This window comes from Stegodyphus dumicola, chromosome 10 (assembly GCF_044657685.1).
Source record: "Stegodyphus dumicola isolate Sdum_Otavi_A_Nest chromosome 10, ASM4465768v1".
NCBI lineage: Eukaryota > Metazoa > Arthropoda > Arachnida > Araneae > Eresidae > Stegodyphus > Stegodyphus dumicola.
Window position 1 is genome coordinate 33852510 of NC_140777.1, and position 18826 is coordinate 33871335.

An 18826-nucleotide genomic window follows, 5' to 3' on the forward strand; every position below is an offset into this window, starting at 1 on the left:
ATTATGTTGTTAGTAGTCCCGGCGCGAGGGTCTGTCGTTTTTGTGAAAATATCACTGGATAATTCAACCGACAAATTAGCAAATATTATGGAAAAATGTAACAAACAGTATTAATTAAAACTCGTCAAGAAGCAGTTCCACATTCGAAATTCATTTCCTTGTCCAATAAAACACAGAAAGGCCATAACTATTTTTCTATAATAGGCAAAATCTTGAATTCTAAATAACTGCATAAACAAACTTTAGAACGCTGAAGAACATTTAAATAGTTCTTCAGCATACTTTAAAACTAATAAACCAAGTACCATTTTATATAAAAGTACTTCTTTGGTCTTTTGGAATACTTTGGTAATATTATTTATATTGCATTTTTGGGTTTTGTGTTAACCACTTTGATGTTTCATTTTTATGGTTGAGATCGATAGGCTTGCTATCTCTTCGTTAGTGCAGAATTTCATAATTATTTGATTTTATATGCAGACGGACTTGGAAAAACAGAGCTAGAAATTTTTCAGTTTATGTATTATAAGTTATCAGAAATTTTTTATTTGTCACATTTTGTAGTATTAAATACTGTTACGAAATGTTATTAAACACTACAGGCGAAATACTTCTAAACGATTCATTTTTTGACATTAATGAACATATGCTTATAATACCGAAGATATATAAAAGTCTTGTGATCCTTGTTTAGAAACAATGGATTTCCATATTTTGGATTTTCAACATCTGTGGATGAGATTTTATTTCTATTTAATTAAATACTCTAATATTTAACAAACTCATCTTAAGTGCAGATATTTTTTTATTCAGATTTACAATTTATGAATGCTTTTTCATATTAACCCAGCGCATGTTCATGCGGTTAATGGTATCATAGACACTGGTCAATCGGAAGGATGTTCAGTTAAAGATTTTGATATTGTTTACTCTGAGAAAAATATACTTTTGATGGTGGGTTTTCTTATATGGAATCTATCTTTTGTTTTTATAAATATGCACTATACGGTTTTCTTTTGCACCATTCTTTTAGTAAACATAACTATATCTTTGCTTCCAACATGTAGTTTTTATTGTTGCTCGAACGGATAAATTATAGTCTTAACCCCTTGGCAAATGGCAGTAAGCATTCGTTAGTACTTTTAACCTGGGAGCTTCTTTCGCAAGGTAAGGAAACAGCGTTGAATGTTATTGTCTATTGAGGATTACTTGAAATCATATTCATGAGCTAAATTAGAATTTCAAAGATCAAATAAGTTTTTAATAATTATTATAAATATTTTTAAAATGTTTTACGTCGGTTTTTGAAGTCTGGAATACTGAATGCCTTTCAAACGAACATCTGTCAGGAGAGAAGGAAACGAAGTGAAGGAAGTGACGAATCCCGATTTTTCTTCAAAACACCAACAAACCACAGATACTCCTAGAATTATTGGCTCTTTTCCAGTTCCGTTCTTGATTTTCAAAACGCGACAGGTCTGCTGCTTACTTTCCTATGTTTGTTTCTCAGGCAAGTCGAAGCAGAGGTAGATCGTGACACGTGCCTGTTTATATGTTTTCATTAAATGCATCCTTCGTATCAAAGGGTAAGATTAAAATAATTAATTCATTTTTGATGACTTAATTCACTTTTATATTGTTGTGATGGTGGCCTTGGATTTTGAAACTTGAAAAAAAATTCCTTTTTGTTTAAAATTGTTTTCACTTTGCAGTATTTGACCGCTTTAGAAGTATTCCTTTCTTTACATTACATTACCACATTATATAGTTTCATTCACTCAGTTCAGCAAGTATTGCCAATAAGTGAAGCATTAAGATTTTTTATTTATCTTGTTTGTGCTTTCGCAAATAGCTAATTATTAGTGTTGTCATTCCAGAACTGCCAGTTCTCCCGAGGTAAGAAGAATTTCGAAATATATCAATTTTTAATTTTTATTCTGTTTCTTTCATATGCATTAGTTTTAAAGCCGCTGTTGATCATTAAGGATCGAAGGAAAAGAGTAAAAACTTGTTACTAGTAAGTTCTTTTCAACAAAGCGAAGGCTTTTATCATCGCAGTCTTTTAATAAAACTTAAAAACTATGCAAGTTCATTCCCCCCTTTTTTGTGTGGGGGATTTTTCAGGATAATTTTTCAAATTTTTATACAATCTGATCTATTTTTAATCCATTAGATTCGTAAAGCATTTTCTGAAGATTTAGTGTTTAATTCATAAATATTAATGTTTAATTTTGTTTTGAATGTTTAAACGGTATATTACTAAGTTTATCCATATGATTATAAGCATATTAATTTATTACTTTTATCATGTTTAAAAGCATTTCGCTTAATAAAAGCTATCGTTGTTTTAGATTTTCATCAGTATAAAAAGTTAAATTTCAGAATCAAATCAAATTGACCAATAAAATAATATTTTAATGAAATAAAATTTAAAATTTTAAACAATATACTTTACCCCATAATTATGCTTTTAGATACCGAATCACCGGATTTTGATTTTCAGCCATTATTAAAGAGAACTGCTATGGAAAATGTTTCCAGCATTAAATTAAGTTTATTGAACTGATGAAACTTAAATTGGGCGAATTCCGTTCTTCCACCCTTAGTGACTGTCAGCATAAAGTTTATTAAATTTTATTTTATTTGAATGACCTTAATTAACTGTTGACATTTCTAGAACTTTCACGAGGTTCAACCAATGTTTAATCAGTTAACGTTGGTATTTAGTTTTGTATTACATCAATAAATGTTATATTATTCAGTTTATCCCCATAATACTTATATTAATAGCTCATTTTTTTTTCTCATTTTAAAGTACTTTGATAAATAAATTTTCCTTCCCTACTTCCCTACTAATTTTCCCAGGAAAAAAATGTTAGAAAATTACAAAACAAATTTATCCAAATGACATAAAGTGTAGACTATCTAATTAAATATTAATTTATAATAAGAAATCTTTCCATATACCATCTCCAAGGAACACAAGTTGAATTACTGAATGAAATTACTTTTAATTACTTTAATTAAATATTAATATATTTTACATCAGAATCGTATTATAAATAATTGTGCAAGTTATTGAATTATTTGAACTCTATGAATCGGTTTATCAGCGAGAATGTAATAAAGTCCCTGAACATTGGTAGTCCGACTTGGGTTCGATTCCAGACAAACGGGCTAGTAGCATGGCCGTTTTCGTGGTTTTCCTATGTGTAACGTAGATACGAGCAAGTTTTCCTTAGAAACTCCTCCATGAGGGTATCCCTTCTCTTAGGCTTTCGCTTGCATAGTCATTTAAACGAAACCAAAACCAATCTGATATGATTCATATATTCTAAAGTGAATTTAAGTCAATTTTGAGTTCTTCTGAAGTTGCGCAGAGTAAAATCCTCCTGGAAACTCCTGGTTTTTCATATTTTAAGGTTTGCTATGATATATGTAATTAATATAATTTGTAATGCATATAACGGATATGATTCGCCACGCATCCAACTAGTATTAAAAAAGTATTTTTGGTGTAATTTTATAATGCATCTCATTGATAATGTTAATGAGCGTTAGTGATCTAACTGTATAATGAAGAGACATACTAAAGTCAAAAATAAAATTAGAAGAAAATTCTGTCTTAATTTGGCGGCAATTCCCCAACGCCAGCTTAAGGTTGGAATTTTGTTGACTAGCGTCAAAGACTTATTTTTTTTTGCTTATTTTTCTTAAACATTATTGCAATTAATTAAATACCCTGTATTAGGTACGATTGGTACTAAATATTCGTTTTCAAAGAACTTTTCACGTCTCTGAAACCTCAAGATGTTTTTAGTGCTGTATCGAGTAGGAAGAAGCGTTCCGAATGTATTGGACTAAAGGTGATAAGGAAACAAGTACGACAGTCGTGATTTAATGCCAGGAATTTGAGAAGGCGTAGAAAATGGTAGTAAAGTTCCTAGTGTTATGAAAGCGTTGTGTGAAATATGTGCAATTTGGGAGAAATTGAATGGGCCCACTTTTGCTTAAGTCCTTTATACGCAGAATGTTTATAAATAATTCTACAGTCTTATTTCTTTATATATTGATCCTAGACATGTATTTCGAATAATCAAGTTCCGCAGAATAAGAAAGGACTTTATGAAAACATTTTCAACACCGAGAATGGATCGATTATATAAACACAATTATATTAAAAATGTTCTTGTTTAGCGAAATGAAACACTAAAAAATGTTAACTCGGCTTTCATATATAAAGTACGAAATTTCCTTTAACATGAACAAAAATCTCCCATTAACCAGCTTCTATGGAAGTAAGTCGGATAACAAATAGAATTTTCATTCGAAATAAGTTCAGAACAGTATTTATAGTACGCAAGTAATTGTTAAAAAAGGAAAAGAAAGCAGGATTCTCAATATTGTTGATAAACTATAAGACTTTTATCATTCAAATGTAATCAATTTAATTGCTCAACAAACTGAGCTATTTAAAAGCTATAAATACATTTTTAATAGCTGATAATAATTTTTACGATTATTTACAGAATCGCTGCAATTGATAAATGTTTTTAACGTAATATTCGTTTTCAGATTCTTTTCAAATAAAATTGCTCCGTAAATTTAATACGAATGGGATATGAATGCTTTTGCTGTTTGATATGTAGTTTTTCGACATATAACCATGAACAGTAACTTTATTTACTTTTTTAAGCCCAAAGGGGGCTATTAATCTCAAAATGGGGTTTTGCGTGGAATCACTATAAACGCGTTGTTTCACTTTTCATCCAGTCATTTGCCATTTGGCAAATATTTATCTTTAAAATTGAATCCTTTTGTTGTGGAATAACACATCTAAACTATTAGAAAGCAATATTTGCAGGTTTTAAGAATATTCTTAAGAAAGTTTCTTACTTTTGAATCGGATTGATTTAAATAATAAAATGCATTCAATTCATAATCTGTGTAATTAAAAATATTTAGGATTTTCATAGAATCACATTATATTTTTTATTATTTATTTCATATGTTGCGAAACTTTAATGAGTTTTTTATTAACAAACTCAAATATTTGAAAGCTAGCAGTAGCAACATTGTGCCGAATAACACTTTTATCACCAGCAAGCGAGACTGTCTATCAGAAATACAAAAGATACGCTTTTTTTTAATATTTTAGGATTTTTTTTTAATTGAACTAAATTTTATATGGAGTAAGAGCGAATAACGTGGTATTTAATGAATAAAGTTAACACACAAAACGTTAATAATAAAAAGACGAAAATTTTTTCGAAATGTTTTGGATTTTGCTATGTAATTGTATATGACATAAGTGCGCAGAAAACGATGCTTAATAATAAAGCTTATGGAGAGTGCAACAGCAGACTGGTAGACTGCGAGCACAACGAGAGCATAAAAAACCTTAACAAAGCCAAGCCCTTTTAGGCGACCATTAAAATCTGAAACCTTTCAGTCTTCCCCTCCCCATGGTTTCTTCGCAGTATGCCTTCTTATGAGCATGTTTTCTGATTCTGTTTGTTTATTAAATCTCAGAGGGGTTCCCCCCCCCAATTGTATATAATGTCGATGAAAATGTCGGATTTTTATAATCAAATGGCATTTTTGACGCCTGAGACAATTTTAGCTGTGGTATGCATTAAAGGTTAATAACTGGGACTCCAGAACTTGAAAATACAAAATATAAATAAATTATATGTTAACTAAAAATTTACTCCGGAAAATATGTCTTAAAGGCACAATAGCAAGAACAATCAGTGTAAGTTGCATACATTTACAAGACTAGTTTCGAAGATTAAAAAGAGCTTTCTTCAGCTGCAGGCGTGAAAATAAGGAAAGGAAGGCATGTGCTTACGCGATAACAATAGACAAAAAAGTCATTAATTCTAGTTAATAATTATAATTCTAATCATTTTTTAGCTTTAAAAAATTATTTAATTTGTTTTGATGTTTTATCAACAGATGGCGCCAGAAGCTTTGTTCTTTACTTGGAACTTTCTCTAATGTTTTGTTTATTATTATCGCGAGAGTTTATTAAATCGTGTTTCCCCATCGTCAGTTTCACTCCTACAACTGAATAAGGAAGTCAATAAACCTTCGAAACTTATCTTACAAGTTTATGCATCTTAAATTGAATCTTGTTGCTATGGTATTTTTAACATAAAATCATATATTTAAAACTTGGTATTCAAATGTGCCAAAAGGTACACACAAATTTCTATGGTAATACTTCATTCTTAAATAGTGCCACGTGGACATTTAAGAAAGGGAAAGATTTAATTATCAAGACACAAACGCTTTTTTCTTATTTTTTGCACTAAATCGGTTGCGCACTAGGCTTCCAGCAAATATTTTCCGTTAATGAAATGGAAACAAATTTTTGCTAAAAATGAAATTCCGCATTGAAAGTTACACTTCCTTCTTCAACGTATGAAATTTAATGATGCCAAATGTTGCCTGAAATATAAAATAATAGTAAAAGAATGCTGTGCCTACTCATCCCAAATAGAAATAGGTCATATGTTGTTTGCTTTCATCTTTTTACATCAGAAATACAACGAACACTCTGGAAGGCTTTAAACTAGTGGCTATAATGATGAAAAGCCCCTTTATTGGTAGAGTTCCTTTTTGGGGGGGGGATAAAGATTGGACTTAAAGAATTGTGATTTTATCACAAACCTTAATTGAAGAAATAAAATCAAAATAATGTACTAATTAGTTTATCAGTTTAATAATCAAATACGGAACCATGCGTGGGATGATAAAAAAACTTTCGTATTCACTTGACGTTGAGTTCCGGCGAATTTGTCTGTTACAGAATAGCAGAAATTTGATGCAAGTTAGCGATAATGAACAAATTGAGAATTTGCTAATCGAACATCTTATGCTTTCATTAGCCATATCAGACGCCCATGAGAGAGTAAGGCAACTCACTTGTTTCAAATTGCCAAACACTTGCAGCTTAATGCGTTCGTCGGGAATAGCAAGTCTGTCATTTAGCCATCTCATCATTGAGAAGGTTGCTCAAGTTGCAGCACAGGGGCTGACGATTGTACATTAGCGAGAACAGTTCCTTCCTCATTTTTATGGAAAACGCTTCAATGGATCCGAGGGTCTTCCATCTCTATTTCCCTACCATCAAACCTAGGACTTTCGTCGAACCTGGGCGCAACAATACGGCAATCAACAAGGTTAATCCTTGTACCGATCAATGCGGAATGTAAAACAATGTTCTAGGCAGAAGCAAAATTTTAATTTCATATTTTAGTTTCTGGCTTTCAGCAAAAATTGGGTATTTAATCTGTTCCAAAAAGATATGCAAAACTTAGAATGCGAAATTAAAAATTTTGTTCAAGTTTCTGATTTTAAATCTTTAAAAGCTATTTGTGAAAAAAAAAATTATTAAGTTTTGTATTTCGGAGGCTTCCTTGAAAGTGGAGGCCCTAAAAACGTACCACGTTCATCTTTATCAAATAAAGCCCAACCCAAACCTCTTCCTCTTTCAGAATTAATGTCATCCTTTTCAACATTTGATTGAAGCAAACAATGAACGATATTTTTTTCCACCTTTCTATTTAAAAGCGAAAATCCTCTTTCATTTCTTACGTTAAGCCAACAAAAATGGGCTTTCGTAAAAGCAAACCTGTGTGAAGTTGAGGACGAGGTTCTGTGTTTTCACATCAGTATAGTGATTTAATTAAAATTGTCATTATCATGACTTATGATGCCTTTTTGGTACAAAGGCTTAATTATATTAATCATAATCCTTGGCCGAAAAATAAGAAATTTAGCATTACAGCTATTCTCTTGATAAAAGAAGGAAAGCACGGGAATGGAACTCTATATTTGATATTAAACTTCACCGTAACCACAGTATATCTGTGGTTTTATTTTATGTTTTCTAAGAAGAGTTTAATCAAAATTTATTCTCAACTAAACTTGTCAGTGAAGATTAAGGGAATTTATTATTACTATTCCGTCGGTTCATCATCATTATTATTATTGAAAAAATAAAAATAACTTATCTTTCTTACCGCAATAGGTCGTATGTCAAAAAAATATTTTTCAGGCGATGAGGGAAGTGTTAATAAATATTTTTTGTAACGCGGAAAATAAATGGAAGGAGTTTCACGCATCAATGTAAAATATAAAATTAGGCAAGGTTTTATAGAAAACTGTTTATATCTGAAGTGTCAGGCAACGAGGTCTTCCTTCTTTTGAGAACTGAAGGCATTTTTTATCCTTGAAGAAGATGGACATTAGAACTTGTCGAAAGACTTTTTTTCTCCTTCAAAAAGCCATTTTCTCTTAGGCGCAATGCTGTTATTCTTTCAAGGGCAAAAATGCTGTTTGAGAGAAATCCTTTGAAGTCGATAGTTTCTTATAAAACTAATATACGCCGTCCAATCGGAATAGTGATTAGCGACGCTAACTGTCGTACCGAAGGACCCGAATTTGAATTCATGAGAGCCCATGGAGGTTTGTAAATATATAGTGTCTGTGCGGCATGGGGGTGCTCTAAATCTGTCGCGAGCCGAAAGTCCTCTCGAGATAATTTTTTTTTACTGAATAGCGCATTAATTTTAAAATGGGCGTTTTTTGACATACGAACTATTGCGATAACAACCGCGACTTTCTTTGTCATTAATTTTATTTCCATTTCCTTTTAGAAAACTGCAAAGATTCGAATCATGTATGGAGGCCAGATTCACCCCCAGAGTCTTTCGCTTCTGGATCCGATTCTCCTGCCTTGACTATCGAGACAGAAGAACCTAGCAGCGCAGCGTCTGACAGCACAGAAACTGTTTCCGAACTAGCGAGCCCGACTTACGATTACAGGGAGGATGGAAGCCCTTTGGCCGATGAACTGCGAACTCGTTTGAAACTCATACAGTCCTCCCAAGCAGAAGGAAGCTGCGTGACCAGTCCCGTCGATGAGGTATCGGAAGGTAGCACGTCCTCTGCTTTGTCTTCAGAGGCGACCAATTCCGGCAAGGACCTCTTATCACCTCCTGAATCGTGCCCCCGACTGGTACGAAGCACGTCTCTGAAGACGGGTAAGACACCACCGGGAACTCCAAGCAGGAAGAAAATTGTTCGTTTCGCGGATGTCTTGGGCCTGGACCTCGAAGCCATCCGTCATTTCGTGAAAGACGACGATGCGCCCATCGTTCCTCAGTCAGCTTTCGCGGACTTGAAAGTTCCCACTACCTCCTCGAGTACACCTCTTCTAGCATGGAACCGAAGCAGCAATGCCCTGACGCCTACTGGATGTCGGTTCGTTCCACAATTCGAGCAGCCAGGATCTGACCCTCACTTCCTGGACAAGGTTCGACAACAGAAAGTGTGCCTGGAGAACGCAGTCGTCAATGACTTGAGGGTAACAGGAGTCATCCGAGTTCTCAATTTGGGCTTCGAGAAGCTGGTGCAGGTTCGGTATACAACGACAGAGTGGGCAGTGCACACCGACATAACAGCAGATTACGTACCGTCCTCTTGTGACGGTTTCTCGGACAAATTCAGTTTCAACCTCCATCTGCCTCACCTCTCGCCAGGACAGAGATTGCTATTCGCGATCAAGTATGTCGCCAATGGCCAGGAGTTCTGGGACAATAATTGTGGCAACAACTATATTTTGAAGTGCCAAGCGAAGAGTCCGGACCAAGACTCTACGGCCGGAATCAGTGGCCCCAGATGGATCCATCATTTCATGTGATGCTTCCTGTTGCCTTCACGTTTAGTCTAAAATACTGTAGGTGGAAAACTTCAATGGTGCTTTCCGACAACTTAGGCTTGGAACTTCACTAGAGTCCGTTTCTTAAGCTTTCACACTTTTTTCATTTAACTAGCCTGAATTAGCCTCCCCCATCCAGAATTACACTACAGCGTTCTGATCCTGCCCCGAGAGCTGCCACTTGACATGCAAGTAAGAATTTCTTTTTTCTTATATGCCTCAATTACTCTCATGTTTCTTTCTCTAACGTTTAAGTATGATTTATAAACTTTTGACTATGAAATTATAATTTAACTACTGAGCAAAGAAAAAAAAAAAAGATTTTTTCGCAAGTATGCCCAGATCTTGGAATTTCTCGGATTTAAATTTTTTTCTGCTCATGCACGTCAAATCTATTGATTAAACCCTTCAAAATTCTATTCAAGGCCATTCATCTTCCCCACCAGTACAGATAAAAAGGGAATTCGAGTGGACACAATATAAAGACAGCAATTCTTTGCAATCTGATTCCTAGGAAAATGTTATAGACGGAAATGTAGGTTTTTAATACTCCTTGGGAGTGGAAATATCTTCTTTCGAAACCATAAAATGGGGACGCTACGGAATCTAATCTGAGGGAAAATAAAATCACTCCCCCCCCCCAGTATCACAAATTAAGAATGCTGTGCACTGTGAAGGACTTTTGAAACACATCTAATGTAGTAGGATCCGAAAATATACGTATATGCTTGGATAAAACAATACATGTACGTTTTCTTCGGAGCCATGCTTCAAAAATAAGATGCTGAAAAGAAAAATAATGAGGTTATGATAAATCACATTTTATGTCTAATTTTATAAAATAACTATTTCAGTTGCATTTGATATTTGGTTTCACTATTAAAATTATGAGATTCTGGCGCTCTATCCTGTAAGTAACAGGACTGGATTGTTTGATTATGGCGAAGCACACAAGGGCAATCTGCCCAAAGGGAGAGATGCCTTTGTGGAAGACTTTCTAAAGGAAACTGGCTTGTATCACGTTATACATGGGGGAAACCACTGAAATGCCCGTAAAGCCAGCCTGTTCGTCGGGATTCGAACCACGGGAGAACTACTAGTGCTCAGCTACTTTGCCGCGGGTGGGCTCAAGACTTACTTCACTGTCTATCTTCCCGCTATTCACCTCCAGCAACTAGTTATACTAGGATACCCTGGATGTTGAAAGTACACTCTATTTTTTTTTTTTTTTTCCTAGTTTGTTTTAAAATTTATTATCGTAGTCTTTTACCGGCAGTAAGAATATCCAAAACAGGTTACACAACTTAAATTTGGCTTTTGCGTAAAGGAATGGGTGGAAATATATATTTAGTATCAAAATAAAGAATAACTTTAAGGCAGTAACTAAAGGTAATATTAATATATCTATTTATAAGCGCTTTTTAATCGATACAAGTAATTCTTTTACTCATTCCTTCTGAAATGGTACACATTATGTAATTTTTCTCTGTGATGAAATCAGGAATTACCGTTTGAGTTGAGTGAAAACTCATTATGTAATTTTACCTTGCACGATTTTTAAAAGATAAAATTAACAAAAAAGGGGAGGAGGGGGCAGGAAATTATGTAAGTATTTGCGGCATTTCATTTGAATCTAAGTAATCAGATTTTCTTTTTAAATGTTGCGATTACTAATTTGCCACCAGTTTTATATCGATTTTGAAAAATTTATTAAATGCATTTTTTCCACTTTGAGTTCGCAACTAGTGAAAAAGGCCATCGAACACACGGAACATTGTGCTAACATAAATAGCATTTTAATGTACAAGATCACAAAACAAATAATTCTGCAATTGTTTTGAAAGAAAATGCCAGAAATTTCATCGCCGGAATAGTTGGTTAAATCTGTAAGAAACCTTTTTTATAAATATAAACCAATTTCTCTCAGCATCGCCTTTACGAAAGCATCCTTCATTTTAGGCAAACAGTCCTTGTGTGCTTTTATCGTAATTGATATACTGAATAAATTGGGAAAGTGTTCAAAAGCTACCTAATTGAGGAAAGATATCGGAGTTTGTTTTCTATTTACCATACGTAAATAGTCCATTGCGTGTTTTATCTAATCAAGTAACTTACTTAATCTTAACATAAGCATAAAAAAAAAAAATAATATAAATGCGAAATCGCGGAAATTCACACCGCTATAAAATTACTACCAGTTTGTAGTTGGTTAAAACGAATCAAATGAGATGTTTCATCAAACTACGACAATTTCTCACGTGACGCCTTTTAAAAAGATGCACAAAACTTATATTTACTACTCTTTTTATTGACATCCTCATACATCATGCTTATGACATATAAAAAGGTGCAAGTCATTGCAGAATTCGCTGTCATAAATTCTTAGCATTAATGCAATAAAGTCGAGAATGAAAGAGACAACTTGAAACCTGAGATTCATTCAGATTTCAGTTATTTTTTTTACCTCTGCAGAGGTCGGCGGGTTAAAATGTAAACAATAGAATGCTGCTGTTCTTTCAGCGTCGAAATATTTTCGTTTAAAATTTATCGTTTGCACAACAGAAGAGAGTGGAGAAACAAAATATAAATATATTGCTGCAGTATTGCAGAAATCCAACGCCATCAGCTACGTAAGGATTCTTTTTCATCCGCTTCAGAAAGTGTTATACAGAAAGAGATAATGTGTTTTAACTTAAAAGCTGACATGTTTATTTCAGCTGCTCAAATAGGTGTTATTGTTTTTCAGTTATTGACAAAATCCATTCTGCTGCAAATAAAGATAAAAAATACTACAGGACGTTGTTACCAATCGATAAGGCGCAAGATCTTTATCTTCGATACTGCAGAAGTGAATTGTTTATCATTAAAAAAATTATTTTATCGAGACTTCATTTTATTTTTGAGCAAGTAGGTATTGTTACGCTAAATGAGAAATAAAGGGTTTCGTATACCTTACTACAATGTACAATTTCTGTTTCTATTTATTAAATACCCTATTGGCTGCATTTAAAATAAATTCGAATATTATAATGAAATTTCGTCAAAATGTGCAATATGCGATATATTTTATAGATATTTATGCTTTTAATTTTATTGAAAAAGTAATATGCTTCAATATAGTGTTCGTTTTCTATTTATACCATTTTACGATAGAAACTGGGAAGCAGAAACAAAACAGAATTTTTAAGACTGAAAGATTTTTTGGGCTAATCTTTAAAATATGGTAACAGGTAGTTTGGCGACATTTTGGTAACGCAATAAAGGTTACTAGCTAGGACTTTAGCAGTGTACGTGAATAGTCAAGAGTCAAGAGTGTGCGCAATGCCATTTTTGTGCAATTTTGAGATGTTTTTTTTAAGTGAAAATAGGTCGACGTGTACATGGATGATACCGTGTATGTGCAATTCTTAAAAACGCGGCAAGCAGTGGGCGATTCTGCACTTTCTCCCAATTTCGCACCTAATCTTCGTCATGATTAAGCACTTTTGTTCCATAAAAGTTCTAGCATAAGCGTAATTCGGCTAGCAGATTGTTGGAAAAAAAATGCTGAGGGGGGGGGGAATGCCTTTACTTCGTGAAAGCAAAATGGCTTCCCCCCCAAAAAAACTAGCAGGTTGCTGTAGCAGGGTTGGTCGCCAAATTTTCGCCAAAAAATTGCCAAGTTGCCATAATCCGAAGATTATACGTTTTTTTTGTATTGGGGGGGGAGAAATTTTAACTTCACTTTTTAGTAGTAAAGATTAAGTTTTCGGAGTTACACGAGAAGTTATTTTTATCCTAAGAAGAAAAATTAAATATTTGTGAAATTTTAAAATCTATTTTAATATTTTTGCAGTTATTTACATTTTTTTGGTTAATCTCTTCTTTGGGGTATTCGAGTATAACTTGAATTTTATAGACTAGACTTTTTTCCCCTTTTTATTTCCAACAGTCTCTGTTGCAATTACGTGTTTCATTAATGTTTGTTAGTATTACTTTCTTTGCACAAATTTCAAATTCTGAGTTCTCGTTTGGATAAGATTACAACGTTGTTGAATACATGAAATCATAGAGATGGAATCCAGTCCTTTTTATCTTGCAAATGTGTCTTGGTCCTCATAAAATGGGAATAATGCATTGGTGTCTCGCATAAAGAATGTGTCGCATGAAAAAAGTATTCACCAGGCCGGAAAATATTCCGCGTAATGTACTTGAACTTCCATAATGAAATGCCTTCGATTTTTTTCACATGCTAAACGCAGGAGATTAAGAAATTTAGAATATTAAGAAAGTTGATTAATTTACCGTTTCATTAATTTGTTTTAGGAAAATACCTCAATATTCAGTCGGTAGGTGTATACTTATTTCACTGGATTATTTGCATACAAGATTGCAAAAAATATTTCCCTCAGGAGACCATTTTTATTTTGCCAGCATAACAGATCCATCTATTAAAGGTAATAAATGTCTGTTCAAGACGCTTTTAAAACTATCGTTTAAATAAATAAGAGAGAAAGAAGGGGGGAGAAAAGAACTTTGTTTACACTATTTTAATTAAATGAGCTAAAAAGTAAGAAGTATTTTTTTAAAAATATTTTTAGCAAATGTGTGTTATAGCTTGCATATCTCCCAGTTTCTCATCACATTTCCCGGAAGATTAATTACCCAGTTTTCTGGGATTTTAACTTTTAGCTTTTAAGAGGAATGTTCCCAGCAGTAAATGAGATTCTTAGATTAATGAAACTTATACAAATTCCATTTTCTGCCCTTAATGATTTTTCAGTATAATTATTTTTTCAATTTTATGTGATACTGAATTGTCATACTATACTACAGACACCTAGAACTTTTTATAGACATTTAAATAATGTCTAAGCAGTATACATTTATACTTAAAATTATTTTACATCAATATATGGTGCATTGCCTTATCCAAATAGTAGTATAAGCTGTACTTTTTTTTTTTTTTTTCATTAGTATTTAAAAGTGCTTGATAAATGAAAGCGACCGAATGACATCCAGGTTCAAATCCTAGCGAAGGGAGCTGCATGGGAGTTCCCGTGGTTTTCGCCGTGTATAACGTGAACGTAAGGAAATTTAAAAACCGCCGTTTGGTTTCAAGGGGATTTTTGTCCACCCATCCTATCCCCTTCAGCCCATATTTAGCTTAGACATTATTTAATTATCTGTTCTGCAAATGAAATTTCACAGCCATAGAAAAAGGTTTGTTGTTATGACACAGAAAGAACAGTTATAGAAACTTTTGCGTACGAACCTTCAGATTACGTGTTCAGGGACGTAAAATTTAAATTATTAAATTTTTCTGTATTTCTTTTGGAAGTATAAGGCCGAAAACTTATCTACCTCCGTATACGTTTAAAAAAGTTGAACTTGCCACAAAATCAATTCTTTTGCTGAAACAAAACAGCTGAAAATAATTATGTACTGCTATATTTTTCGAAAAAGTGAAGCATTAAATGTGTTGCCGTTGCCATTTTTAAAACTCCACTAATTGATTTTATACATATTTTTGCTCAGGGATCAGGTATGCTGGTAACACCTATAAGGAGATTAATTTCTTTAATTTCTTAAGGGTTCTGAAGTACTTAAGTCCAACCCGTACCTCTTAAATGTTACACCAAAGCTGTCAAGTGTGTTATCATGACCAACTTAACTACATTCTGAAAAGCAGATAAACAGAAGTACCTAATTAATTTGAATTTATTTTACTTCAGTCCTTGTTAGTGTTAAAATAAAATGTCTCAAAGTTACCAGCCCCTTGGGCCTGGCAATGAACACAAGTTGTCCTTTAAAAAGTCGGTGTAGTTACAATATCTAAATACTTTCTAAGAGAGGCTATAAAATCACGAATCAGATAATCAAAATCATATACCAATAAAAAAGCGCTCGGCTATAACTTACCAATCAAGCTAAATGTTATATTTTAAATCCTTCGTCTGCCGCGTCTTTCGCAAATGAGACAAATGTCAGTAAATGGTGATCTAAACGCACATACGATTATGAATTATTCCTCCAACTTTGTAATACCTGTAAACTCTTTACCACGCAAATCTACATAAACTCTGATGGAATGAGCGAGTTTGTGACGAAATGAGGCAGTAAGAAATATGCAAATTAAAATCGAATTTGTTAGTGAAACTCAAATGTAAGATTACATGCTTAGCATTCAAGTATCCCTAACCTCTGTTATACCTCATTAATAACATACTGATCAGTCTTTCGCTCCAGTTGGAAATACCAGACGTTTTACTAATTAATCCATTCAAATAAATGTGGGAAATGAGAAAGTGATGTTTCTGTTGAGCGCTTCCATAGAGGCTATATAGTGGCTAGTGTAATTTCGAGAATTTGAACTGATCTTTTCTCCATTTCGTGCAGATTCTCAATGGGCCTGTAGAAGGCAGCTATTCGTTCGTTGAATACTTATTTGAATACTTCTGAAGGCAATTGGTTGCTTATCAGAAATGATACAGCGTAGCTTCTTGAAAAATAGCATCATGTTTTCTATTTACAGTTACTGACGCCCGTTTCCATGGTTACAAGCGATGCCAAAGATTCCGAAAGCGCCCCCAAACATTACTATCATCTGTCTGCGACCCAGCGGGGATTTTAGTAACCCAACGGAGTTTTAAATTTACAGACTGGGAGAGTAGTAATAAAAATCACGTCCTGGCAAAATTAAATTCCTATACGTCATCATGTCGTGGAAACTGACCGACAAGAACATTTGTGGCATATGTTATTACTACTGCGGCGAAACACAAAACCTCTAATTTATCCTCCATGCGTTCTGTCAGACTGCGGCTACTTGTTGTATAAGAATAAGAATCTTGGTAAAGTATAAGAATTTTCAATTTATTTTTCACATTCAATAAATCTGCCCTGGATTAACAGACTTGGCGATTTAAATGCAATAAACTCACTTCTCAGTAATTTAGATATTTTACATTTTAAACCATTATTTCCCACATGAAAATTTGACCGCTTTGTTATAGTGAAAAAAAAACTAGGTACTTTTCCGTTTCGCCGGCGTGTGCCCACCAGCGGCCGAGCGGTAAAGTCGCTGAACACTGGTAGTTCGGTCCGAGGTTCGAATCCCGCGAACGGGCTGGCTGCATGGGTGTTTTCGTGGTTTTCCCCATGTGTAACGTGTATACGAGCCAGTTTCCCTTATAAAGTCCTCCACGAAGGCATCCCTCCCCTTAGGCAGATAGCCCTAGTGTGCTTTGCCGTAATTAAATACACCAACACCGTTTCGCCGGCGCAAATCTCGCCAAGCAGACTTTATTGCCGACAACACACAGTATACACATAAAAAAATGTTAACAAATGTTAGGTCTAAGAAATTTTTATCATGATTATTATCATTTATTAAAGGCATGAACATTTTAATATCACTTAAAATTTTTTTAAAAAGACATTAATTTAAGGATTTATTACGTTTTCATGGTACAACATCTTGATTCGACGGTTTATATCACTTGACCCCAAGTGATCTTATCTAACGTAAACTACGCTACAAAAATATAATTCTCTCAGTAATTATCTACAATAATTTCAAGTTAAATCTTAATTTGGAATACAAGTTTATATGCAAGAATTATTTCAATTCATACGAATAGCTTACTCAGAAATTAAAATAGCAGTGCTTTACTTCGCTAGTGCATTCTCTTAAGCCTTGACCTTTCTCTTTTCTATATTTTCGCCTTCGAGTGAGCAGTGTGATCGCATCCTAACTGACTTAATTACCGCGAATGGCCTTAGGGCATAAAATTGAACTATCTGGGTAAAAATTCGATGTAATTGTATGCCACTATTGAAGGAAACAATCAATCTGATAAGAAATGGCTGCGACTTGTTTTGAAAATGAGGCGTAAAAGATTACCAGCGAGAATATTTCGTTTGGTATCGGTTGTACCATTTTTGGCGACTTTATCGCTTGCGCCGGCAAAATGGAAAAGTACCAAAATGGGGACGTCATCAAAATTTTAAAGCTACAAATAGTCCAATTTACCCTTTATATTTTATTTTCAGTAGAAAATTTAATTTTAGTAGAATTTAATTTTAGTTTAATTTTAGTAGAAAGTTCTCTTTGAAGCGTTTGACCATTATTTAAAGTTTCTAGATTGCAGCCTTTTTAACTCTTGCTTACTTTTGGGATGCAAATGAGAAAATTTTACTTTCCTGTTATTTACGTTTTATTTTATTATTCACATTTTCTGTAGTAATGAATCATTGAGAAACTTTGTATAATGTCAAGTTACAGGAATTCTCCCAAACTTAGTTCATACAGCAGCCCCAGTTGTTGTCTTACTGAACATATTTCATAGAATGCTGGCCCATACTCTAACTTGATTATCCTAAATATGTAGTAGGGAATCCCGGCCGTCAGTGGTCGGGAAAAAATATTTTGGCTTATCTTTACCCTTTCACTGTTGTTACTGCGAATATCACCCCTCCTATTTTCATTGGTATTGCGTTATCAAAGTTCTCCTAATCTTAAAATTTTAATTTACGGCAATAAGGGTCCCAAAACACGTAATTGGAAAAGTACTAGTGTGGTATCTTTACCATAAAAGGTGAGTGTTTCTTACTTTTATCATTTTTGAAGGAGTGTGCTAGGCTGTGCATTACAAGATCTGAACATCGTTTCTCATTCGTCTCCTGTAAGTTGAATTCAAATGGCAAAATTCCTTACTTTCAGAGATATGAGAAACCGTATACTATGGTTTATAATATGTATTTTATAGCACAGTATTTAATGCGCTGTAAGGAGCCGAATATCTTATTTTTTATTTATTTGTTATATTATGCCTTACTTGCAAAATTTATTAACAAAACTTAATCATAGTTATGTATGTTATAAGATTACCCTATTTTATTTAGCATTCGCTATTCTCTGCAGTTTCACGAATTGTTTTACATTAAAAAATAAACATTTGGCTAATCTCTGGAATATGGTAACAGGTAGTTTGGCGACATTTTGGTAAGGCGATAAAGGTTACTAGCTAAGACTTAAGCAGTGTACATGGATAAAGTCAAGAGCGTGCGCAATGCCATTTTTGGGAAATTTTGGGATGTTTTTTTTAAGTGAAA

General features: G+C 33.7%; 1 protein-coding gene across 1 annotated transcript in view; it reads left to right on the forward strand.

Moving 5' to 3' along the window:
• The window catches only part of LOC118201688 (uncharacterized), a 76051-nt gene that overhangs the window by 11758 nt on the left and 45467 nt on the right, over positions 1-18826 (forward strand). The window contains exon 2 of the mRNA XM_035373830.2: positions 8667-9922. Within this exon, the coding sequence (XP_035229721.1) occupies positions 8667-9712 (1046 nt within the window). The 3' untranslated portion in view covers positions 9713-9922. The remainder of the gene's footprint in view (positions 1-8666; positions 9923-18826) is intronic.